The sequence below is a fragment of the Musa acuminata genome, chromosome BXJ3-10, assembly GCF_036884655.1.
Source record: "Musa acuminata AAA Group cultivar baxijiao chromosome BXJ3-10, Cavendish_Baxijiao_AAA, whole genome shotgun sequence".
Lineage (NCBI taxonomy): Eukaryota > Viridiplantae > Streptophyta > Magnoliopsida > Zingiberales > Musaceae > Musa > Musa acuminata.
The window spans coordinates 30,064,432-30,089,029 of NC_088358.1; the positions used below are offsets into that span (position 1 = coordinate 30,064,432).

The 24,598-nt window shown below is 42.1% G+C and overlaps 5 protein-coding genes across 6 annotated transcripts; 3 read left to right on the plus strand and 2 right to left on the minus strand.

Moving 5' to 3' along the window:
* Nucleotides 1-285: 285 nt before the first annotated feature.
* On the minus strand, nt 286-3,829 carry LOC103969832 (root phototropism protein 3-like). The gene is made up of 2 exons (XM_009383473.3): nt 2,954-3,829; nt 286-974 (listed from the first exon to the last, which is right to left on the minus strand). The coding sequence occupies exons 1-2, from the start codon at nt 3,725-3,727 to the stop codon at nt 453-455; spliced, it is 1,296 nt and encodes a 431-aa protein (XP_009381748.2). The 5' UTR covers nt 3,728-3,829; the 3' UTR covers nt 286-452.
* A 1,621-nt stretch (nt 3,830-5,450) lies between these two features.
* Nucleotides 5,451-7,442, plus strand: LOC103968811 (UDP-glycosyltransferase 73C4-like). The gene has a single exon (XM_009382133.3). It carries the CDS (start codon nt 5,841-5,843, stop codon nt 7,308-7,310), a length of 1,470 nt encoding a protein of 489 aa, XP_009380408.2. The 5' UTR covers nt 5,451-5,840; the 3' UTR covers nt 7,311-7,442.
* Nucleotides 7,443-8,522: 1,080 nt separating this feature from the next.
* Nucleotides 8,523-10,512, plus strand: LOC135651153 (UDP-glycosyltransferase 73C5-like). Its single transcript, XM_065171018.1, has one exon. It carries the CDS (start codon nt 8,612-8,614, stop codon nt 10,229-10,231), a length of 1,620 nt encoding a protein of 539 aa, XP_065027090.1. The 5' UTR covers nt 8,523-8,611; the 3' UTR covers nt 10,232-10,512.
* A 1,343-nt stretch (nt 10,513-11,855) lies between these two features.
* LOC103968813 (histone H2A variant 1) lies at nt 11,856-15,232 on the minus strand. Its single transcript, XM_009382136.3, has 2 exons — nt 14,987-15,232; nt 11,856-12,336 (listed from the first exon to the last, which is right to left on the minus strand). Exons 1-2 carry the CDS (start codon nt 15,098-15,100, stop codon nt 12,040-12,042), a joined length of 411 nt encoding a protein of 136 aa, XP_009380411.2. The 5' UTR covers nt 15,101-15,232; the 3' UTR covers nt 11,856-12,039.
* Nucleotides 15,233-18,135: 2,903 nt separating this feature from the next.
* Nucleotides 18,136-24,160, plus strand: LOC135584569 (uncharacterized). Of its 2 annotated transcripts, XM_065172712.1 has the most exons (10): nt 18,142-18,724; nt 19,143-19,361; nt 19,445-19,559; nt 21,478-21,514; nt 21,663-21,732; nt 22,045-22,149; nt 22,325-22,475; nt 22,578-22,660; nt 23,581-23,674; nt 23,763-24,160. In XM_065172712.1, the coding sequence occupies exons 2-10, from the start codon at nt 19,331-19,333 to the stop codon at nt 23,848-23,850; spliced, it is 774 nt and encodes a 257-aa protein (XP_065028784.1). In that variant the 5' UTR covers nt 18,142-18,724; nt 19,143-19,330; the 3' UTR covers nt 23,851-24,160. The 2 variants fall into 2 exon arrangements, 1 of the variants encoding a protein (XP_065028784.1); XR_010502013.1 differs by having other exon boundaries at nt 18,136-18,724; nt 22,578-23,674; nt 23,763-23,817.
* Nucleotides 24,161-24,598: the final 438 nt, after the last annotated feature.

Here is a 24,598-nt window from a genome sequence, read left to right on the forward strand (position 1 = left end):
TAAGGAAACTATCGTCAGGATTGATAATTTCCATGCTATGATGCAGATAACTTCACGAAAATTCTATCTCTAAGATACGATACAATACAATGCCTATTATCCGAAATAATTAAGACTGTACTTCTTGATTTCTTAATGAATCATAACTCCACCAGCATTGAAATGATGTTATCCTAACTTTTTGAACTATTGTAACACATTAAATTAAAATTTTCCATAACTGTTCTCATCATTCTTATATATATATATACATATATATATATATATATATATATATATGGAGTAAGAGTGACACGTTAAAACTAGAACATCTATAGTGTGTTAATTCACATAAACAACGATGGATGCATTCTCTCGTTCACGGGGGCCGAGTCCAGAACAAACTATGAAGCAGACATGGGACGGGAGATCACAAGAGACGTCGATGCATGCGCGCAAACCTGATGCCATTTTCAAGACAAGGAGTTGCGCCACTTGTTGGCCTGCGGCACCGACCGCTTGCTGGCGCGCGCGGGCATCGGCCGCCCTGCTCCCCGTCCGGAGTCTTCCGCCGCATCATCGTCGGTAGTCCTGAACAACAAAAAAGAACTCCACCGGAAGAACCCCCTCTTCTTCTTCCCGGAAGAAGCGAGCTTGTCTATTTGAGCTTGCAAGCCCTGGCAGTGCACTCGGAGCCTAGCAACATCATCCGTCAGGCCACGAATCTCCTGCTGGTGGGCCAAGACCTCCCTCTTCGACGGGCACCGAGCTGCCGCCGCCTCCGGGTTGGGGCTCCTGGGTCCATCGAAAGACCCTCTCCAGTGCTCCGTCAACCGATGCAGCTTGGTGTTCTCGGAGAAGAGGACTTGAATCGCCGATCGGACGGGGAGGCGCTCGTTCTGTGCTGCATGGAGGGAGGCCTCCGCCGATAGTTTGCGAGCGTCGATGAGCCTGCACAGCGTCTTCCTCTCTTGCTTGCTGGTGCTTGGATGGGCCTGGATATATACAGCGACCATTGGTCAGGTGTTGCCGGTGTTTCACTCGCAGTCGCAGACCACCCGAAAATGTTTCCTCACATATTTTTTAGCCCAAAAAATATGACGCTATGATTGAAACTTTTCTACACACTTGACTTGATTTGGGATTAAAATGTCGTGAAGAAAAATGATGCAGCGATTAGAAAAGAAAAGGGAAGTCAATGCATATATATATATATATATATATATATATCTCGAATGTGATAAGCGAGCTATATACATCAACGGAATCAGAGTAACGATGAAGCATGTCAGTGAAAAGAAGTAAAGGCATAATTATGATCTTTGGTCACAGCAACTAATCAAGCACAAGATGTTTTCATGATCTTTCCGTTCTGTATCATTTATACTCCCGTCCATTCCTCCTAAGAAACCTAGAAGCTACTGAAAGGAAATATGACTAATGGAACCCAGTGGAAAGCCATGGGAACTCAAAGCAAGCTCCTTGTTCCCCCGTGACCTTCTACCCCGATATGCTCGCGGCTAGTAGTATCACGTAAAGAGGGTTCATGCATCCCAACCCGAGGATGCCCTGCCCTGCCTTGCCTCAACATTCGTGCATTACCATAGTATTTCTTATCGCAACGAGCAGGAAGGTGGAGACACCGATTCCCGAGGCCGTCGCACAGTTAAAAGGTATGGAGACAGAAGGACCACAGGGGTATCGCTTCGAGGCGTGCAAACGACAGCAAGCAGAGGCGATGCCCGACCGAGCTTGTCATCTTCATGGTACGTAATCTCCATGCAAAGTAAATAGATGACGATGGCCCATTCCTGAAGTGCCTTTTGTGCTATTTAGGCATATATCAGGAGTCAGTTGAGAGCTTAGACAGGACAACGTACAGAGAGGGGAACAAAGCGGGGACCGAGTATAAGTGATCAGCTTGTGGAGGCCGGTGGCCTTCATGAAACCAGCTTGAAGTCAAGTGATCAGCTTGAAGATGAAATCCCTGCTGGCTTCGCTTGTCCCAGTTCAGCACAGGCTGGTGGCTGGGAATGTAAAGAAAAGGATGGTTGACACTAGGAAGGCCTCGGATGCCCCTTGCTGCTGCAAACCCAACGTTGTTTGCATGCCTGCCTCTCCGTCGTCATTTTCCGGCGAAGTTAATTGTTACCACTACATTCTTCTTCTGGACCTCTCTCTGTCCACATACATCTCTGCCCTAGTAGCTCAACCTCCTCTCCCCTCGCTAGATATAAAGTTGTCATGGAGCATCCAGACGATAGCATGCAAGAAGGCACAAGACAAGAACCTCTCTTTCTCTCTCTCTCTCTCTCTCTCTCTCTCTCTCTCTCTAAAACCTGGCAGGTCCAACACGTCCCCTCATATCTGAAACAGACAGGCGATTTGCACAGGCAAGCAGCGCCAATTGAACACTGTGCAATGCTGAAAGACATCACATGCACTGGTGGGCTGCTGTGGCCAAAAGCTAAAGAGCAGAAAGCTCACTGCATGCGTGAGCGCTGAGGGAAAGCTATCGACAGGGATGACACCATATGCATGCCAGGGAACGATTAGTTTCGGACTAGTAAATGAGTCTAAAACAGCACATAGTGACTCCACCCTATCTTTTCTGGGTCGAACTCTTGATTCTTGACTCCACATGAACCCCCAGAATGATAAGATGCTAAGAGTTATAAGAGCCACCTCTCTCTCTCTCTCTCTCTCTCATACGTACATTCACACGGAGAAATGTACGAAGCGGCTGTTGCTGACAATTAATTGGTGTTGGGTTTTCACTATATATGTGTATACATATTCTAATTTGACTGACATCAACAGGTACAAGAAGCTCCACTAATCTAGGAGGAGCACACATATTTAGAAGAAGGGCATTTTTTACCATTAGGTTGGTGAGATCAAGAAAAAAATGGAAGAAAAGAATCGCCTAATTTGGTTGGAGGAGAAAAAGTTAAGTTGCAGGAGAGCCACTTACTTTAATAAATGTGTCGACGGCGCGATAGAGGCCATCGTCCATGGCTCGCGCGTGTGCTGGCAACGAGTTTGCGAGCTCCTCAAACTCGGCCACGGTGAGCCCGGCGTCGAGCGCCGCCTCCGCCAGGTATAAGTCCACCAGCTTCGCCACCCTCGCGAGAGCTGCGCCGCTCCTCACCGCCGCACCGCCGTCATCATTATTCCCAGCGAACGTTCGAACCAGCCTCAGCACCAGGCCAACGTCCAGAAGCGTACCACAAGTGTGGCTGAAAGCAGGTATCATCAGCTCCTCGAGCGATGCCTCGTCCAGCTGCGCGGCTGCACGGGCCTCAAGCTCCCGCACACACGACGCTGCCGCGCCAACCATGCTCGCCGTGCGTAGCAGCGTAAGCAAGACGTCGCAGGAGACAGAGCGCTTCTCGGTTGGGAGGATGGAAGCCAGGGTCTCGATGAAGAAGCGTTTCTTGAGCCAGGCGGCCGTGGGACTCTCGGGCGAAGGATCGCCGGCAGCGCGGCAGGAAAGCTCCGGAAGCCAGCGGGAGGAATAGTGGGAGAGAATAGAGCTGAGAAGTTCCGGGCGGTCGCCCTTGGCTTCGATGCCGGTGAGGGTCTTGGAGAAGTGGTCCAGCTCTTGGATGCAGGGGTCGTCGAGCCATCTTGGGTGGCCCGCGGTGGGATGGTGGTGGTGGTGATCCTCGTGAACACGCAGCGGCGGCGGCGGTGTTGACCCGCTGCTGCGGTTCGGAGAGGGACACGGCGGAGAGGCGGAAATCATCGTTCCCGGTTGGATTTGGAGGAGGATGATGGTGGTGGGTGGTGGTACACTACTTGTTTGATTTGAGGTGGAGGCCGACGATGGGATGGGACGGGATGGGATGTTTTCAGGGGACACTTTTGGAATCAGGATTCACGAGAGGTACGATATATAGCGTAGAAAGTGGAAATGAGTGCGACCTTCGATGCGTCGCTTGCCCCAAGTGATATCCTCGTTCAGTAATGGGTAAAAAGAGGATTTTTTATCGAAAAAGACCATATGATTCAGCACTGGTCGTTTCATGTTACAAAACTTTCGATTCAGGATATTGTTTTATTCATCGATGCACGTACTACAATTGTTTTCCATATCGAAACATTCAATATTTTTCTGACAAGTGCAGGTTGGAGTTTCTCCCGTCCGCGCTGCTACCGAATCTAACGGATGGCTTGCTCTGTTCAAAATATAAGGAGCATTCGCCCACTCGGCAACACCAATTCCATGTTCGATATGATAATGCACAGCGTCCGTGAACAAATTAGATTATGAACCGCGAGAACGCATGGGTTACAGATTCTTCAAGACTGTTGGGACTCGAAGATAAAGATGGAATAAAGAAGGATAGATCCATGAACAGACGGAGATCAGAAAGGTTTGTATGCAGGCGAGACAGATGATAGAAGAAGACAAATAAGGACCACCAATATGCATAGTGTTCCCTTTTGTATTACCTACGGTCTATAAGGTCGATTAGTAATAGCCACCCTTCTCGTCTACCAAAAGCAAAGTCGAAACTTTTCGTTGATGCGTCTTCTGTTATACTTGTTTTCTACCAGAAGGCAAAGAGCAGTGACTAATCTACCAAATAGCTCCAAGCAGGAACATCTTGTACCAATTTCCAGCTTAGTCTTATACCCATCTGATCGGCGAAGAATTGCTAACGTTAAAATCCACCAACCGGAGCAACTCCCCATCCTGATTCCCTGAGTAGGAGCTAAAGAACAGGTGTGCAGAGGCCACAACTCGAGTCCCCCACCGTCAAGTACCTGTGGAAGCCCAAGTGGCGGAGAGGGTGAAAAGATGGCGAGTGAAATAGTGGGGAAGATCATCACCTCGCCTCATCAAGCAACACACAAGGGGGATGTCTGCCACTCGATGCACTCAACAGTAAATGCAAGAGCAGAGTTCGTGTCAGCTCAGAATCAGTGCAGCCTAAGTGGTTTTCTTTTAGATCAACAACACGACATCAACAATCCATGAGCCTCGGGAAAGCCGCTAATTTGCAAGTACATTTCTATTTATATATCGGAACTATCGATTTTGGGAAAAGGCTAGTAGAGTAAGATATACCGTGGTGTATATCTTGTATTCGTGGTGAAATAAGATATCTCATGTTGACAGAGAAAAGGTTCATGTGGCATGATCGGAGCCATATATGGTTAGATATTGAATATGTTGTACGAATTCCCATCTGCATCTGATTTTTTCGAACCAAAAATTAATTAGACGACGGCTGTGTTCTATGTGATATGGGAGTATGCTTGAAGGTGTTATGTAGACAATTAATATTAGCACAAGTGATGAAGTTATTTTGATTGGTTTGCCTAAGGTATATTGTACCATTTTGTTTTCTCTCGTTCTACTAACTTTTCTTATCGCATTCTTTTTCCCAGGCTTACATATCAGAGGGATGTCATCTGATGAGTTCGAGTTGTTGTCTCAACGAGTCGTGATAATGTATCTGAGTTATGCAACATTGTCCGTGTTTTGCAACGAAGAATCAATCAAGATGGCTAAAGCTTGATGCATGACGAACTCTGTTTTCTTTCTTTTCCTTTTCTTTTTGGTTTTTCAGATCATTAGTCGGCTACGTGTGGAAGGCAGAGGATAAGCAACCACTGGTCACTATGCGGTCAGCTTGTTGATAATTAGATCAGTGCAGGAGGATGCCTCGGAGATGTCGAACACCACAAGTTCGAGCATAAAACTTGACGTAGGGGCGTAAGGCAGGAGCATACGGAGAGGGTAGCCAGCTGCGAGCGAGCGAGCGGCAGCATCATCTTCTCCATCGCAAGCCACGAAAGCAGCTGTTACATACAGTTCCATTAGTTATCAATCCAGGGCGAGCAAGCAAATGGCCATGGATGGCCACCGGGAACGGCAGCCTCACTTTGTTTTGGTTCCACTGATGGCACAAGGCCACACGATCCCCATGGTCGATCTGGCGCTGCTCCTTGCTGAACGTGGTGTGCTGGTGAGCTTTATCACGACACCCTTCAACGCGTCACGCATCAAGGACACGGTTCGACGAGCTCAGGACTCCCGCCTTCCAATCCGATTCGTCGAGCTCCACTTCCCCTGCCAAGAAGCAGGCTTACCCGAGGGATGCGAGAACATTGATGTCTTGCCTGCACCAGAACTGTTGCTGAACTTCTTTGAAGCGACCCGTCTTCTTCAGCAGCCGCTTGAACAGTATCTCAGTGAACCGCAACAGCCCTACCCGAGTGTCATCATTTCTGATTTCTGCCACCCTTGGACGCGGAAGATTGCTCGTCGTCTTCGAGTTCCGCGTCTCACCTTCTTCAGTGTTTGCTGCTTCACCCTCCTATGCCATTTCAACATCTCGCACGACAAAGTCTATGATAGGATTGCAGACGACGACGAACCTTTTGTGGTGCCCGGCTTGACGGAGAAGATTGAGGTCACAAAGTCTCAAGCACCAGGATTCTTTCCCAGACCTTTCTTCGGGGAGATGTCAAATGATGTGGAAGATGCCGAGGTCACAGCAGACGGCATCGTGGTGAACAGCTTTGAAGGTTTAGAGAAATCATACATCGAGGGCTACCAAAAGGCCATGGGAAAGAAAGTATGGACGGTAGGGCCGCTGTCCCTCAACAACAGGAGCATGACTGATCTGGCTCTAAGGGGGGACAAGGCATCGATTGACGCCAGCCGATGCTTGAGTTGGTTGGACACTATGAAGCCCAGGTCTGTCCTGTATGTATGTTTCGGTAGCCTAGCGCGGTTAGAACCTTCCCAAGCAATGGAGATTGGGTTGGGGCTGGAGGCATCTAACCACCCATTTGTTTGGGCGATCAAGGCCAGCGAGGAATCTGAAGAGAGGGTGGAGGAATGGCTGTCGGGAGGATTCCAAGAGAGGGTCAGTTCCAGGGCGCTCATAGTCAAAGGGTGGGCGCCGCAGGCCATGATCCTGTCCCACCCGGCGATCGGTGGCTTCATGACGCACTGCGGCTGGAACTCGACGTTGGAGGGGGTAACGGCAGGCGTACCCATGGTAACGTGGCCTCACTTTGCGGACCAATTCCTCAACGAAAGGATGGTGGTTGATGTCTTGAAGGTTGGAGTGTCTGTTGGGGTCAAGCGGCCATCCTTCCTAACATTTGATCAGCAGAGTCGATTGCCGGTGCGGAGGGATGACGTCGAGAGATGTGTGAGGAGTTTAATGGATGAAGGTAGGAATGGCGAGGAAAGGAGAAAGAGGGCCAAGGAGTTGGGGGAGAAGGCTGAGGCGGCCATGAAACAAGCTGGTTCTTCTTATTCTAACATCACACACCTCATCGAATGTTTCTCAACCAGTGCTTAATTACGTGTGCGCCGAGTAGGCCATATTTTATATTTGCATACATACACATGTATACCCTTAGGGGTTCGCGTTAGATCATTATGTTTGACTAATCATATATTATCTATTTTAATTAGTTATCTTTAGTATTTCCATCCTTATATTTTCAAAAGCTATATTAAAAATTTTATAATTATAAAAATTAATCTCATATTTCTTCATGTCATCGGTTTTACTGACAAAATATAACACATATTGTTATATACAAAAAAAATATTAAAATAAGATTAAAAGGATAATTTTATAGGTTAAAAATCAGGATAGAAAGAGGGTTTCATTAGCAAATGAAGTGATGCAGTACTGTTCAATTGCTTAACCTTTTTTCTTTATCTTATGAGGTTTTATTGAAAAATGATATGAGGCACTAGGTAGAAAAACACTTTCACAGAAGTTACAGAAGAATGAAATTAATATCGTTGAGAATACCACTATAAAATTATATTTTTAATCCTATTTTAATGTCACTTTTTTGTATGTGACAATATTTACTGTATTTCTATTAATAAAGTAGACGATGTGAAAAGAAACATGATTAAATATTTTATTTTTATAAATATAGAGATCTAAAATAACAGCTGATGATCGGAAACATCATTTTCCTTAATTATTTCAGGTTCCACTACAACATTCCATATTGCTTTATGATTCTAGGTATATACTCTTTAAAAAATTTTAATGTTATATATTTTTTAATATAATTATAATATTTTTGACATCTCTCAAAGAACATTATAAACCTACATAAAATATTATAACTGAGGCCATATACACTTAAAATACACCACAAATATTATAACCACTTGTGGGGTTTCAAGTGGTTACTATTATTGATTTAAGAATAAAATATTTATAAAAAATTGTTGCTGCCTATATAAAATATTATAACTGAGGAACTGACTCAAAATACAAACTAAATTACGATATTCTTATTGGTTTGAAAATAAGAATATATTAACAGGTAAACAGCTGATCTTGGCTCAGCTGACTGCACGTGCTCCGCGACCGCCCGCACAGTCCTGCGCCCACCGAGCCTGTGTGTTTCAAATGAGAAATCATGTTAATATGATTCAGAAGTGAACGTATGCTATGTGCGGTGAAGTAGCCGTCACAACATGGACGACTGATTCGACGGCTGCTCGCTACTTCGTTGTCACGTGTAAGAGCGGCAAAGCATGATGACGACGGTTGACGCTTCATTTTGCAGTTGCTGTGGAAGAGGACGAAGATACAGACACGAGACTGGTTGAAGTCCAACCTGCGGGATGCGCAAAAGTCTACGGAATCGACAAAAAGATGTCTGTAGAAAACGTATGGTGAGTTGCCAGTGCCTGATGTCTTCTCCCTTCCAATCCACCAAGCAAGCATCCGGAAAAACCTTATCAACTCAAGGAAGGGGAACCAAATCATCGATCATGGATGGTCACCGTGAAGGGATGCCTCATTTTGTTCTGGTTCCGCCGATGACACAAGGCCACATGATTCCCATGACTGATCTGGCGCTGCTCCTCGCTGACCGTGGTGTGCTCGTCAGCTTCATCACGACGCCATGCAACGCAGCACGCATCAAGGACACCATTCACCGGGCTCGGGACTCCGGCCTTCCCATCCGGTTCGTTGAGCTCCCGTTCCCCGGCGCAGAAGAAGGCTTAGCGGAGGGATGGGAGAACATCGATGACTTGCCAAGGGCAGAGCTCTACATAAATTTCTACAGGGCGACTTATCTTCTTCAACAGCCGCTTGAACTGTATCTGCAGGGTCAGCAGCAGCCGTACCCGAGCGTGATCATTTCCGACTTTTGTCACCCTTGGACGCTGAAGGTCGCTCGTAATCTTCGAATTCCGCGCGTCACGTTCTTCAGTATGTCCTGCTTCACCCTCTTGTGCACCTTCAATATCTGGCGCTACAAGGTCTATGATAGGATAGCCGACGAGCACCAGCCTTTCACGGTGCCAGGCTTGAGGGAGAAGATCGAGGTGACTCGGGCTCAAGCGTCAGAGTTCTTTCCCGGACCAATCTTCGAAAACATAGCAAAAGACGTGCGAGAAGCTGAGTTCGCAGCGGATGGCATAGTGGTGAACAGCTTTCAAGACTTAGAACATGCATACATCGAGGGATACCAGGAGGCCATGGGGAAAATAGTATGGACCACGGGGCCATTGTTCCTCCGCAGCAGGAGCATCGCTGACATGGCTATAAGGGGAAGAAAGGCATCAATCGACGTTGATCACTGCCTGAGTTGGCTGGGCACCATGAAGCCGAGGTCGGTTCTTTATGTGGGTTTTGGAAGCCTCACACGAACAGACCCTTCCCAACTGATGGACATTGGATTGGGGCTGGAGGCATCTGATCACCCGTTTATTTGGGTGATGAGGTACAGCGAAGAGTCTGCAGAGAAGATCGAGCCATGGCTGGCCGGAGGATTTGAAGAGAGGGTCGGTTCCAGGGCGCTCATAATCAAGGGGTGGGCACCGCAACTCATGATCCTATCCCACCCAGCGATCGGAGGATTCTTGACGCACTGCGGCTGGAACTCCACCTTGGAGGCCATCTCCGCAGGCATACCCATGATCACATGGCCACACTTCACCGACCAATTCCTGAACGAAAGAATGATCGTGGATGTGTTGAAGGTTGGAGTGCCTGTCGGGGTAAAAGAACCAAATTTCATAGGAATGCAGAGGAGTGAAACATTGGTCTCGAGGAACGATGTGGAGAGGTCTGTGAGGAGTCTAATGGATGAAGGGAAGGAAGGCGAAGAAAGGAGGCAGAGGGCCGAGCGATTGGGAGAGAAGGCTAACGCCGCCATGAAAGAAGGGCGGGGTTCATCTCATTCCAATGTCACACGCTTGATCGAGCACTTCTCGGCCAACGCAACTGTCTAAGTATGCAACACGCATGAAGGACTGTGGTCATTGAATTGGCATCCTTTGATTAGGTGGTTTGACCTTAGTAGACGTGTTAATAGAGTTGTAAAACGGTTGCTTGGATTTACGGAACTAAAATGGTTATAAAAATTAACCAAAATATGGGACTAAAAGTCTACGGTAAATTCTCTGTTGTGGAAAGCATGAATAAAATAAAAAATCATTAACATACACAAATATTATATTAAACACTCCATGTATATATTTGTTTGTGATATTCATTCCACTTATTTCTTTGATGTTCTCGTCGAAGCTTTTGATGAATCATTAATCATTTGCTCCAATTCTAACATGTCTCTTAGCTCCCAATTGTTCTTTGTCGCTATGTTAAGTAGTCGAACTTAGCTCAACTAATGCTGCTTCAGCTCATCAATAACTCTAGTGACTTTGACATGAGGTAGGTCGATTGTGTTGATCTTTGTTCATTTATACGGATCTCTCAAATGAAGGAAAATATCTTCCTTATTGTGCGTCAATCTCTTAAACGTCTTGCGTCACTTAAACTAAGTGGATACTTATCGGAGCTTTAATGAGCATCATCTTGTAGACTTTAATTTTCTTTTAGGTCTTTTATCCATAAAATTTATCGATCGATTTTTTTTCTACTTAGTTGTCGCCTCTAAGTATGTTCGCATTGTTTTTATTTTTTATTACTATTATATTAAAAAATAAAATGAATGATTTACTCCTAATAGAATCAATTACCATTGGTAAAGATTTAACAACCATTATCTTTTATTGAGTCTCTTCAAAGAGTCTTTAAACATATGTAAGACTAAACAAATAAAAGAATTGAAGTATTTGATTTCGCTTATTATTTTAAAAGTTAAGAAAACAAATATTTCTTGACTTCACTCGCCTCATCAAGGACTATACTTCACATATCAAGCTAGTTATTACTTGCTCTTTACTTATATTTTTATTTTTTAAGTATCTAAAATATTTACATTCCTTGAATAAACTACTATAATTTGCATCCTCATTGTCATCAAACTTAAAAAATAAAAAAAAATTATAAAAAAAATAAAATTTTATTTCGAGTTAGGATAAATCTTTAATAGTTTTAATCGGCCATGAGATTATACCATCTCACATAGTTTTTGTTGCCTATGTCTCGATTATGGTTTTTAACTTTTTGAGGGGGAAAAAATCAGAAAAAGAATTAGTGTGGTCGATCGATATCCTGTCTAACCACAAACAGCTCCGACAAAGAGTATGTTGCTAACTGTATGGATGCCGGCTGCAACTATATTGCTTCATTAATTCACAAGTAATTCAACCACAGCATGCATGAATTTGCCGAACGTAGAGTGACGAGCATTATGTGCAGCCTAGCAGCTTTATATGGATGAGCCCACACAGAGAAATCAGTCGGCAAATACATAACTTGCTGTTCGGACCCATAATACTGAAAATATATATTTGATCCAAGAATTTAGCTACATGTGCAAGCTTATTTACCTCATCAGATCAGATAAGCAGTCATCCTAGATTTCCAAAAGTAGTACATTGTAACTAGCCAAAAGACTCTGGCAAAGTGATTAGGATATGCTGGTCACAGGTGCCACAAAAATTTTAGTCATCCAAAAACAGAACTGAAAAATCTCTATAAATCATAAGCAAGGGTTTAGTCATAATCATCAGCATAATTACACCAAAATAACTAATGAACTTGCCAAAACCTTTATCATGATGCCATGATTGTCAATCTATAGCATGTACCTGAAATGAAGCTTGAAGAAGTTGGAAAAAACTGACAGTTTGGCTTAATCCTTGGAGGATTTGTTAATAAGAGACTTGTGGATGTGAGGTATCACGCCTCCTCCGGCAATTGTTCCCTTGATGAGGGTATCCAGCTCTTCATCCCCCCTGATTGCGAGCTGCAAATGCCTCGGAGTAATGCGCTTCACTTTTAGATCCTTGCTAGCATTACCAGCCAGTTCTAACACCTCTGCAGTTAGATACTCTAAAATGGCGGCAAGGTAAACAGCAGCTGTCGCCCCCACTCTTCCGTGTGCTGCAACTCGAGACTTCAGCAAACGGTGTACACGTCCAACTGGAAACTGCAAATATATAGTTTACCAGAAGCTTGGTTATACGGGACACGAGACCTGAGTGCGATGTCCATAACAATCATCCTTGTTTGGATCATTTAATAGAAATAGGTCATTCCACCATAGTCAAACAAAAAATCAGGCATCTAACTGCCACAATAAATATTTGTTTACACAAATCATTTAGTTTTGAAGTCAATCCATATTATTCTTCTAGATATCAGTACAACAATAATAAAATGTAAACTGATTCCACATAACTTACTTTTCTGTGAAGCCAATATTATGGGTTCATTGCTAATTTATGACTTGGAATTAAGAACTTTGCGGTGGAACAGCTGTTATGTCACGATACATGAATTATATTCAATATCATTTTGTCAAAAACACAGACTTTTGTGTTCGTCATTTCCAATTCATCGGAGAAAATTTATGTTACTTACATGTTTCTGATTCCGTCAGTTTTATTCTGTAGAACCAAAGAGGTTTCGAAATACACCTTTACATTCTTTTCTTGCAGCACGAAATTAGGATGCAACTACGACAGGATGAAGGATGTCTGGTGAATGCTAAACGTACACACACAGGTATGTTTACCACACTTCAATTTGCTCCTGCGTGGGATGGATTAATCGTTTTCACCTTTAAAAGGCCTTAACAGTCATTGTTTTCGAGGATTGGGGCACAAGTGGGCAGCCTCGTCCTATACGAGTTATGTTACATTCTTCATCATAATGAGTAATTAATAAATAAAGACAATTTTGGTATTGAATATTTGAGCCTGATATCGAAAGGAGTACAATATTTTCAGATCAGAAGGTTTTCTTTGCAGGAAACTAAATCAAGAAGAAAACAGGCTTGTAGGAATTCTGAAGTAAGAGCTTGCATGAGAAGAGTGATTTTGTAAATCATGGAAAATCTTGGTGGAAGAAGAAATAAATACGTTGGCTAGACCAATAAATAGGGTATGAGCCAGATCCAAAAATAAACAAAGAAGCAACTTCTGGTCTCTACTAGAACAGCAGAGTTATTGTTAAGGTCTGAGGTCATCCAAAATCTTGCATCTGGTCCAACTTTTCTTTTGAGCAAAAAAACATCTGGTGCATACTAGCATGTTACTCTGTCGATTACAATCAAGGACTAGAGCAGTGTGCCAGGCAGATTAATAACTAGTGCTACAGCATGAACTCGCACCTGCATGCATGCAGTATTATCCAAAAGACAAAAAAGCAACTATTGTAACCCTGATCTTGTGACATAACGATAATGCAGTATTGATGCCTATTTCTCAGTAAAATGAGGCAGGGAAGGGAGGGAATCTTGCTGGAAAGACCAATGCATTTTTTGGTATAATATTGGAAGTTATAATACTAAAAAGCGACAGAAACACCATCTGTCTTTTCATAAATAAATCGACTAAAATTTCTATATGAAAGCACAAGTTGAGACTCTGAACCAACAGCAAGATGTACCAAATTGTCATCTGTTTTGATGCTTTTGCTTTGATTCGTCACACGATCCTGCTGCCTGCTAAAACAGAATGACCATATGGATTTTGCAAAACAGGGACCGTAGCTTCTGACCTTTTGATACTAAACTGCTTATAAGTCCCTGTTGAAAACTCTGATTTATGCAAAACTTACTTTATTGGAAAATAGACTCTCAGATCTTTCTTTTGATACCTGGAATGAAATATTTGGAATCCAAACACCTGCCCTTGAAACCAATCCTAGGAATTCTGCAAAATAGAGATTTTGTACTTGGATATTTGGTTACCAAATTATTTGTAACTCTCCGTTGGAAACTTTGATTCGTATGAAACTTGTTTTATCTTAAAGTAGATTGAAATATCTTTCCAATAATGCATTTCTTGAGTGAATTGGAGCATAATTGATAGTTTGAATTATTTATTCACTGTACCTCGTAAATTCTGTTAGAAATCGAGTTTTGGTCGATTTCGCATATTCTCGTTTCATTCCCTATGGAAATTGATTTCATCTAATATTATTTCTTCAAATGAGTTTTATGTTATTGATTTGAATTTTGGTATTCTCTTGTCCGTAAACTATTTGTATTCTTGAAACCTGTTATGTAAAGTTTATGTTGTATCGCATTATTTCATATGGACACATGTATGTTCCGTTGTTCCGTATGTTATGTGCCAAAGTCCTTGTATGCTCTTGTCTTTATTTCTTTTCAAATTTGAATGCATTTGCGACAATGTCTTAAATTATATAAAGGACAATGACAGAGCAGAGACATCCATGCCGTCTAATTTGCACAAAATAACCCTCCAAATCCTATTAATGTTGCATGACCCACGTATCGCTCTATACAGAAGGCGAAAGCAGCTCCGAGTTCCAAATCTAGGAGCCAAGAACACCTTTCTCAGACGACCATCGCTCTTTCACATAAAAAAAACCCATCTGCATAGAATTTTCCGAAATGTTCCTCGTAACACGTTGAGGAGATCACGGTGGGATCACACCCCAATTTTTTTCACCAGACCAGAATCCAATTATCGAGATTACTTCCTCCTATCGATGGTGTTTAGGACAGTCGCAAAACATCGAACAAGATCCATAGGCAATCCAATAGCAACCAAACAAACGGCTGCTTTGGAATTCAAACAAGAAACGGGAAAGGATGGGCAGCACACCTGGAGACCAGCACGATGAGAGCGGGAGATGGCCTTCTTCTTGTCCTTGTCCTTTTTCGAGTTGGGGACCGAAGTCCTAGCCGTGATGAGGCCCTTAGCGCCTTTTCCAGACATTTTGCCGGGCGAGAAATCGCTCGAAGGGGAGGTCGAGGAGGAGGATGGAGGATATAGAGGGGAGTGGGGGTGGGTGTCTATGGTATATCACGGTGGAAGCGAAGCGAAGGAAGCGGCCGGCGAGAGAGAGAGAGAGAGAGAGAGAGAAGAGAGAGAGAGAGAGGCGGAATGCCAAAATAGCCACGCCTACGGCTGACTGCCCCACCCATACATCCGACGGTGGTGTGGGACGACCCCGATGTTATCCAACGATCCTTCGCACCGTGTCTACGTGGTAACCCCACCCCTTCATTTTAGGATCCGATGCCATATTTTATTTACAGATAATATATTTTTAATAAATATTTTAATTATTTTGTCTATGTCGCATCAGCTGGTCAGATAATATATTTTAATTAATAATTAATTTAAAATATGTAAATATAATTTATATACGGAATAATATTTTTAAAAAATATATCAATAACTATTAGTTAATATGAGTCGTTCAAAATTAGAACGAGTTAACAAAATCGATTGAAAAGCAACGATGAAAGCATTAGTGACTCATCATGGATTATCACCTAGATGATAAGGAGCATTTAACAACTTGCACCCTTTCCTTATAGTTGTCAGTAGTAGCATAATCCTTTGACCTCCGCCACCTTGATCTTTGGTAGGGCTACATGAACTATCTACATAGTGCATTAACCTCCGGCAGCAAAATCAATCCCTCCCTTTTTCCCTTTTTGTAAGCAACCTGTCACCCTCACCAATCATGATTTCAGGAAGGCTTATATGCGTGAATAAAGAGAGCATTAATCCCAAGCGACATGGCCTAGTTCCCCTTTCCGAATGTTTGATAAGGGGATCATCTTCTACTTATCTCAAACAAGCTCCAACCTTAACAAACGACGCTATTATAATTGTCCTTTGCTGACATCGCTCTCAGAGAGGCGTGTTCACCGGCCCTTGACATAAATGAGCTCTTAAATGATGTATGAGCTCCTGGGAATCAGTCATTGGTCGTACTCCATTGACTACTCAGGTATAAAAGCTAGCCCCAAGGCTTAAAGGGGCAAGTACATCTATAAGCTTTCCCGGGTTAGAAACTTTTCCCGATGTTGACCGCTTAAGCAGGGATCTCGACAAGTCTAAAGCATACTTTGGGACAATACCAAAACTCGCCTCTAGCGAATAAGCAATGTCTCGGAATCGTACCAACCGGACTTGTTTCCCGCTTTAGTCTCCATATGTGACCCAATGTGGGTTTCTTATACGAGCTTACGCCATTAAGACTGAACCAAACCGTATCGACTCCACGATCAACGATGCAACAAAAGACCCAAATGCTTTCTATTTACTTCTAACATTCGGAAGGATGAGAAATCTCGGACTGAATCGGATGGGATGCATCATTATACCATTTTGGCTTAGTTCGATTGATTAGACTGTGATTTCGACAACCGATTTCAGTCAATAAAGAACTGAAGAACTCGGAGGATGCATGAGCAACAAAAGTGGCGGAGACCACTTGATCCAGATAAGCATACAGAACTAGACTACTACATTCATGGGCTTCGGCAAAAAGAAAAGGTAATACAAAGGTCATGTACCTCCGATTAAGTTGTTTCAAGCTGATATTAGCATTATGCATCCATTTTCTTTGAATAACCTATTGTGTCCAAATCGTGGTAATCTTGTTCGCTCTAATTTTTCATGTTATTAAATAAAAATAAAAAATTATTTGTTATAATAATTATATATCATGCATTTAGTTGTTTTATCTAAGCGCCGTGCGATACTCTTGTATATCCGTTTGTAAAAGTTAGTCTTCTCGAAATCTTTTATAGTTTTTTAGGATTTATAAAAGAGAAAACAAATTAGAAAAAATATTTCATTCGAGATTTACAAGTAATCATTTCAGCAAACACTTCATAATCAATACAAATTACAAACAGGATTGCATGTCTAAAATGATTATATATATATATATATATATTATTTATGGGCTATAGGTTAAAAAAAAAATCTAGAAAAAACTCAGCTATCGATTTGTCACTGACAACTCCGAACACTATGAAAGGGAGGTTATGGCTAATTCTATCTCAAGATTATTTAACAAAATAAAAATAATAAATTTATCAAATGTTTCTCGTCCTTTGTTACTAAATTTTTCAGTTTTTTAGTTTTCTTTATCTACGTACAAAAACATAACATAAGTGGTATGCACTTATTGAACAATTGGCACAAAATATACACAAATATCCTTCAATCTTTTTATTTTGTGTATAATACTAATCCTTCGTATCGTCGTCCAATGAGACATAATGGACGGGTTTTGTTATTACATGATGCCACATCAATGTACGTGTCAAAAGTCCTCTTTCTCTCTCATACACATACATTGGCTCTAGGTGGTTTTCGATAACTATTTTCTCTAATTAAATTTTAAATATTTTACTTAATTTTTTTTATTATTAGATTTTTTAAAAACCTTACAATACTTATTTTTATTAATTTAATAAATTTTTTTTTTCATCCTCCATCAATCGTATTGATATATTGTCATCGCATTTAAAAAGAGAGAAAGAGGGAAAGGAAGAGATAATGTGATACTTATGGTGAGAGCAGGGCGAAGATGATAGACACCACGGAAGTTTGAGGCAATAACAGGTCTGTGATGCCCTTAGATGTTCTGGGCCGCACGCGCGCTACACTGATGTATTCAACGAGTCTATAGCCTTGGCCGACAGGCCCGGGTAATCTTTGAAAATTTCATCGTGATGGGGATAGATCATTGCAATTGTTGGTCTTCAACGAGGAATTCCTAGTAAGCGATAAATATATATGAAATATCGAGGGATAACTTATAAAAGATGAAGAAATATTTTATCAAATTAATAAAATAATTAATAGGTAACAAGTAAGGTATCATTTGGTAAAGAAGATTATTTTTAAGATAAAATATCTCGAAATTTCTGGAATCAAAGATTTAGGTGCCGTTGAGGGATCCGAAGCGAGCCAGTGTGGGACGCCCACCCAGTCTGTTGCACCAACTCATGTTTCTTTGTCCACCGACACAATCATGTCCAACTCGAGCATTTCCGTCCGGCCGCGGTCCATTATTATCCAGACCGCAGAGGCACCTCAGCAGCTCAACTCGCCTCGTACAACCCACATCAGGAAGATGCCGGGGGTGGTCGGTGATGCGTCGATGAGGCTCGGTACTTGGGACAACTTTACACTGCTCGCGGAGTTCCCCCTGGCGCCAAAAAGCAAGCGTGGCCCGTTCCACGCTCGCACGACACAGCACGGCTGCCACCGGGTCAGCGGGTAACGAGGCCCCGTGACGGGGTCGTCCAGACCGAAGTGCTCCGCGCCTCTCCGTATTATTTGCTCTTCTCGTCAACCTCCTCGTGATGGAAGGCCGGTGGTTTCCTCCCTTTCCAGATCCCAACAGCCGAACACCATCGCATCCGCCTCTCTCACCACTTGCCCTCCCCAATTTTTGTGCGCACCACACTTGCTGCCCTGCGCATTCCCAACGAGTCCTGGTAGCAGGAAAGTAAAAGGGAAACAGAGAAGATTTAGAGGAAGACAAGAAGAACAAGGCAGGAACCGCACATCCTTGGGTGATCTCAGGTTTGACTTCTAAATGAAAGTCGTGCGCCATTTTCTTACTTCCTTCCCTTCTTTTCGTTGGATTTCTTTTTGTTGTTCTATGAGCAGCCATCAACGACATGGGACGACAGACTAGATCGGTCATTAAGATTGCTCTTGGTTATTCCGGAGAGCGACGCTGTCTTTTGTCTACCTTTTCCTTGCCTCTCCTTTCGCTGTACCTACCACGGGACCTTCCAGTAGCATCGCTTCTTGCAAGCAAACCCACACCCACCCACCACCTCACAACCGTGACTCGCCCCCGGTTTATTCACCCGTCCGTCTTCTGGCCTCTTATTCGTCCATGTGTGGATGCCGGTGTTATCATTATATGCAGGTTCTCCGCCTCGAAGCTGTAAAAGAGAAAAACTTCTTTTCTGAATTGATGCGCCTCTTCCAGGAACAGCTCCTAGTGGGTTCTCATTCATCCTCCGTCCCCACCTACCCGTAGGCGTTTAAAACAACGTCAAGAAGCAAGAAAAGCTTTCGGTGCTTCTTTCCACAGGTGTAGCCAGCCAGCTGCCGCCGCTGCCGGTGCAATTTGGGAGCTGCGAAGGGGGAGAAGGGGCTCTTCGTGCCGTTTCGGAGATGAGCTACGGGAGCAGCTCGATCACTTCAGGTTTGGTTCCCCTACTCTCTTTCCTCCATCACGCGGTGGGGAGTCAGGAATGATCGATCGATCGAAACATTGAATAAATTTAGGTGCCAAGACTACTGCGAGGACGTTCGAGTACGGGAGGACACATGTGGTCAGACCCAAAGGGAGGCACCTGGCTACTGTTGTGTGGCTTCATGGCCTAGGTGATCACGGAGCAAGGTAACTTCTTCTTGCTAATGTCTCCGATGACTGGATGATTGATGTTCTAAGCTGCGTTGGCACATTTGAGCCATGGTGTCGGTGCACCCAGGAACAGCTGCTATCGAACACCGGGTTTGGCTGTAAAATGGATACCTATGAAATATGATGCATGCCCACAGACCAACTCCCTACCTTTTGATCTGAGGCATAAGTTTACCGGCATTGATGGCATTAATGTTTTCTCGAGTCTAGCAAGCAGCATTGTTAAACTGTTGACAGTTTATGTTGGGGCTGTTGGCATCTTTGTCTCGAGTCATTATATCTCAAGTCTACCTATTTGCTCCAGTTTACTAGCAACCAATAGGATGATTCCGTTCATTCTGTCTCTCGACAAATTTGCGTCGTCCTGCTTCCCCCAAGTATTTCGAGAACTGGCTTATCCTTTCTTTTTGTGGGAAAAGAGGATCCTTTGCCCGATACCTCAATCAGTTCTATAAGAGAGAGGATCACATTGTAAAGTTAGAAAGTGAAGAGTGTCATCCACTTGGAATTTTTTTTCTGTAACTTTTCTTTGTGGACATTTGCCGGTTGCATAAGAAAATATGATTCAAGGCTTGATGCTGGGGCCATTAGTGTACTAGCTTTCTTTCAATTCTTCCCCTGTTTTTTCATTATGGAGCAAAAGACCTTTATGGTTAATGAAGAATGAATGAGTTTGATTAGATTTGGAGAAGCATCGAAAAACACAACCTGAAATATGAGAGTGAGATATGATGTCAGTCACCAAAACAAAAAGTTCAGGGCAGCATAGAATTCAATTATATCTGCTTCAGCTGTTATTTTAGTAAATTCTTTGTGTTACAATTATCTTTGTTCTTTGTTCAAGGTGTATTAGCACATAATAATGAGAAGTGCACAATCTACAGTATAATCGACTATCTTGTGTTAACTGGTTCCTAGTTGAGACCCAATTTTGTTTGAAAGCTTTCAGTGTAGTATGTGTTTTTGTGCATTTTGTCATGGCAGCATGATAGTTTATTGATCTATTAGTTCACACCAGGGTTTCCCAATTTTTAGCATTACAGTTTGTGTTGCCCAGCCACCTACCTAAATAGCATATACCGGTGAAGCATGTCCTGCCAGGTAAATGACACGCGACACCTAAGTAGCACAAAACCAAGGGAAAGAAAACCTTGATCGGTTTAAAGGCTGTAACAGGAACCACTCTGGTTCTCGTTGCCTGTTGGTGTGGACAGCAGGATAGTTGATGTAAAATATGTTTCTGCATATATTGGCATGGAACCCCATTATCAGGTCTTGTAACCACAGTGGCAAAGCTCTTTGACTGAAATTATGGTTGAAGACATAATTGTTGTTTTGAAATTTTCCTTTAGGAAGTTATACGTTTTAGTGATTCATCAGCTTATCGTGTATGAATTTATGTCTTAAAACATAGTATATTATCTGTATCACATGAATTCGGTGTTCTTGTAACATTTTGGGAGGATTAGAACTGTTATTGGGCTAACTAAATGGTAATGGCTTTATTGGTTCCATGTACTCATTTCAGCTCTTTCTTCAAATGTTTCATTCATGAATTGATTTTGGAGATTATACAAATTCAAGCCTGAGTATATGATCTCTCTTGGAAACACTATTTGAAATTCAAACTAGCAGTAGCAGAAGCTAAAAGGAGGTTCATTTTTCATTTGCATTTAGTTTTATAGTTTATCAGGCATAAATGCATGCTTCGCTCATGGTTGCAGACTTCTCCCATGTCCTAACTTCACAAAGACTTGTTCAACAACTTTTTACTGGTTTCGTTTCGTCTCACCGTATCAAACTAGTTGAAACTAGAGAAAAAAAAAGTTGTTCCTATTTGTGAAGGAATATGGCATTTGCAATCTTAATCTGGTATTTCTTGTTTATGCTGCAGCTGGTCCCAACTCCTGGAAACCCTCCCTCTCCCAAATGTAAGAATATAATTACAGTTGTTTACATAACATGGAGAATATGCAATCATCCTTACTAATGCCCCTTTATGTAGCTACTATGACTTCGGCTAGTTCACTATTTGCTTGTTTTGTCATAATTTATATGAACTTGGTTTGACGTGTGCAGATTAAGTGGATTTGCCCAACTGCCCCTACGAGGCCCGTAGCAGTTTTTGGTGGTTTTCCTTCAAATGCTTGTAAGTTAACTAGATTGATAATTTATATTATATCTTAACTTGTAGTTATTGTTGTTGGGGTGTGTGTGTCCAAATCAACTTCTCAATACATGAGCTCCCGCCAATGTGGGGTTTAGGAAGGGTCAATGCACGCAGCTTAGAGAGGCTGTTCAAACTTCAAATTAACTTCCAATAGTTGAATACTCAAATGACAAATCGATATTTGAATCTTACCATATTCCCTAATGATTAAATTTTTTATGTGGCTTAAGAGAATAGTGTTATATATCTTATATACATTGGTGGGAACTTATAAGATTTGCTGTTTTCTAGGGTTTGATGTCGGAGATCTGTCGGAAAGTGGTCCTGAGGACATTGAAGGAATGGATGCATCAGCTGCACACATTGCAAATTTGTTATCAGCAGAGCCTGCTGATAGTATGTTTCAACGGAATCAAATTTGGTTTTTTGTGTCTATACATATATGATGTGTCACACCATTAATGTGTCCTTTGCAGATTACTATGGATAAGCTACCCGTGTTAAGTGTCTTGCATGTCCTTTGATTGATCAGAATTAGTAACTTTTTATGTTGTTTGACTTGTTATTACAGTCAAACTTGGTGTTGGCGGCTTTAGTATGGGTACCGCCACTGCCCTATACTCTGCAACTTGTTGCGCTTATGGGAAATATGGAAGTGGCAAGCTATACCCAGTCAATTTAAGTGCTGTTGTTGGTCTAAGTGGCTGGCTTCCATGTGCCCGGTATATTGTGCACTCATAAAGATACATCTTTCCTACTGCCATATTTTTTCTTCATATACACTTAGAGATATCTCATCTGCAATGCAAATTCTATTCTTTCAGGAGCTTAAAGAACAAGTTGGAAGTCTCTCAAAATGCTGCGAGACGGACTTCTTCCTTGCCTATTTTACTTTGCCACGGAAAAGGCATCTCTTCATACATTGACATGCAAATGAGCTTTATCATTCTGCACATAAAAATTGCTTCTTTATTATTCTTTCAAGATGCATGCTTTGCCTTTTTGGTTCTTGCATTCTATTTACATGGAATAAGTGGGACAATGAGATTCTTTTCTGTGAAATCACATCCAAAAAAAAAAATCTATTTAGGAAAGTCATGAACATACAAGATAATTTTATCGATGTACAGTATTCCCATGTTCCATTTGACAAATAATGAGGCATTATACAAGAGAATATATTGTGCACCTATTATCCAAAATGCGGTATGCAGAAAACTGAAGTCAGTTGATGATCTAGTCGAGTGGATAAGCCTTAGCTTGAGGGAAAATCATATTTGGAGAATTGCTCAACACTCTACCCAAATTCATGTGAATTGCTCTTTCTACGAGTTACAAAAGATTTGGTGTAAACTGATTCAGAATATACCAATGACTATTGCTCTTTCCAAGTTTGATGTACGAGCTGAAATTTTGGATATGAACATATTTTCTTGTTTCTTCTAGTGCATCCTGGATATTTAGTCAATAATGGTTAGTCCGCTAGCAGGTGCGGTAAATATTTCTGTTCAGCATAGGATTCTTTTGACTGTCATTAAAAGACCATTCTTGATCAAAATAATCAAAAGATTCATTTGCTTGACTATATGAAAACTGTTGTTTCTGTTCATATCGGAGCATCATTCAAATTGATACGAGTAATAATTTTTTCTCAAGTTCTTTATGGAAGTTGCATTTGATCCTCATGATTCATCCAAAAGCTGCAGCAATATTGCATTCTGGTATTCCAAATGTTTATCCCAGTAGTCCAAGTTTTAGAAGTTGCGCGACTTCCCTGTGGAGCAGTATTACAGTTTACAATAGTACCTTTAAATTGAATTCTTACAGGAGATGATGTAGTGCTGTATAAACATGGAGAGAAATCTTCTCAGGTTCTAAAATCAGTCGGATTCGAGAATGTTACTTTCAAGACATATAACGGGTACGTGACACCTTTTTTCTTGCATAGCCATTCTCATTCAGTGAATCAAGTTGCTTGTGTTAAGATTGTTCAAATTATTATTGTGTAGGCTCGGCCACTATACAGTCCCGGTAGAGATGGAGGACGTCTGCAAATTTCTCGTTACGACGCTGGGACTCGACGGATCTTATTCTTAAGTAACGAATGATATTTCGGATCGAGAAAAGATTGAAGTGCGTGCTATAGTTATAGTCCATAGATGATAACATCATGGTTCTCTGTCATAGATACGGTAAAGCTGGATTGGGAAGGAAAGCCGGCCCTGGTTCTTCTGCTTAATGTGCCTTGTACAGAGAATGTTGTGCTATCAACTCTGAGTATTTTATTCACAGGTTGTGTTTGCTTGCTATGTGTACCATGTTTTGGCTTGTGCTTCACCAACACGGTGGTGTCGGGATGCATTTGTTTTAACCGGATTTATGTTATATATGCACTGAATTTGGCATCTTTGTTGTTTTTCTGAAGCCAAGCTATGAACAAGTAATCCTAGTAGTTCGTGGTATTCAAAATTTATGTGAGAGAAAGAATAGAAGAGAAATGAAGATAATTTAGTGGTCTTATAATTAATTGCTCTATATGATGAAGAATTTAATTTCTTTTATTTTTTTTAATCTCAATTCATGAGGTTATTTGACTGAGTATGAATCAGGTTAACATATCAGATGACCATCATCCGGTAATTATATTTTAATTCTTTGCTTTGTGAGACTTTCTCTAATTGTGAACGGGGACGCACGGAGAATCGATCGACACTTTCTGGTAACCATACCATCAACCGTTGCCCATTCTTTTGTTTATCCTTTTCTTTCGGTTCACTCCAAAGCCCAATTAAACCCAATAACACGGGCCCCCTTTTTTATATAGTTAATCATCCACCACCCTAAC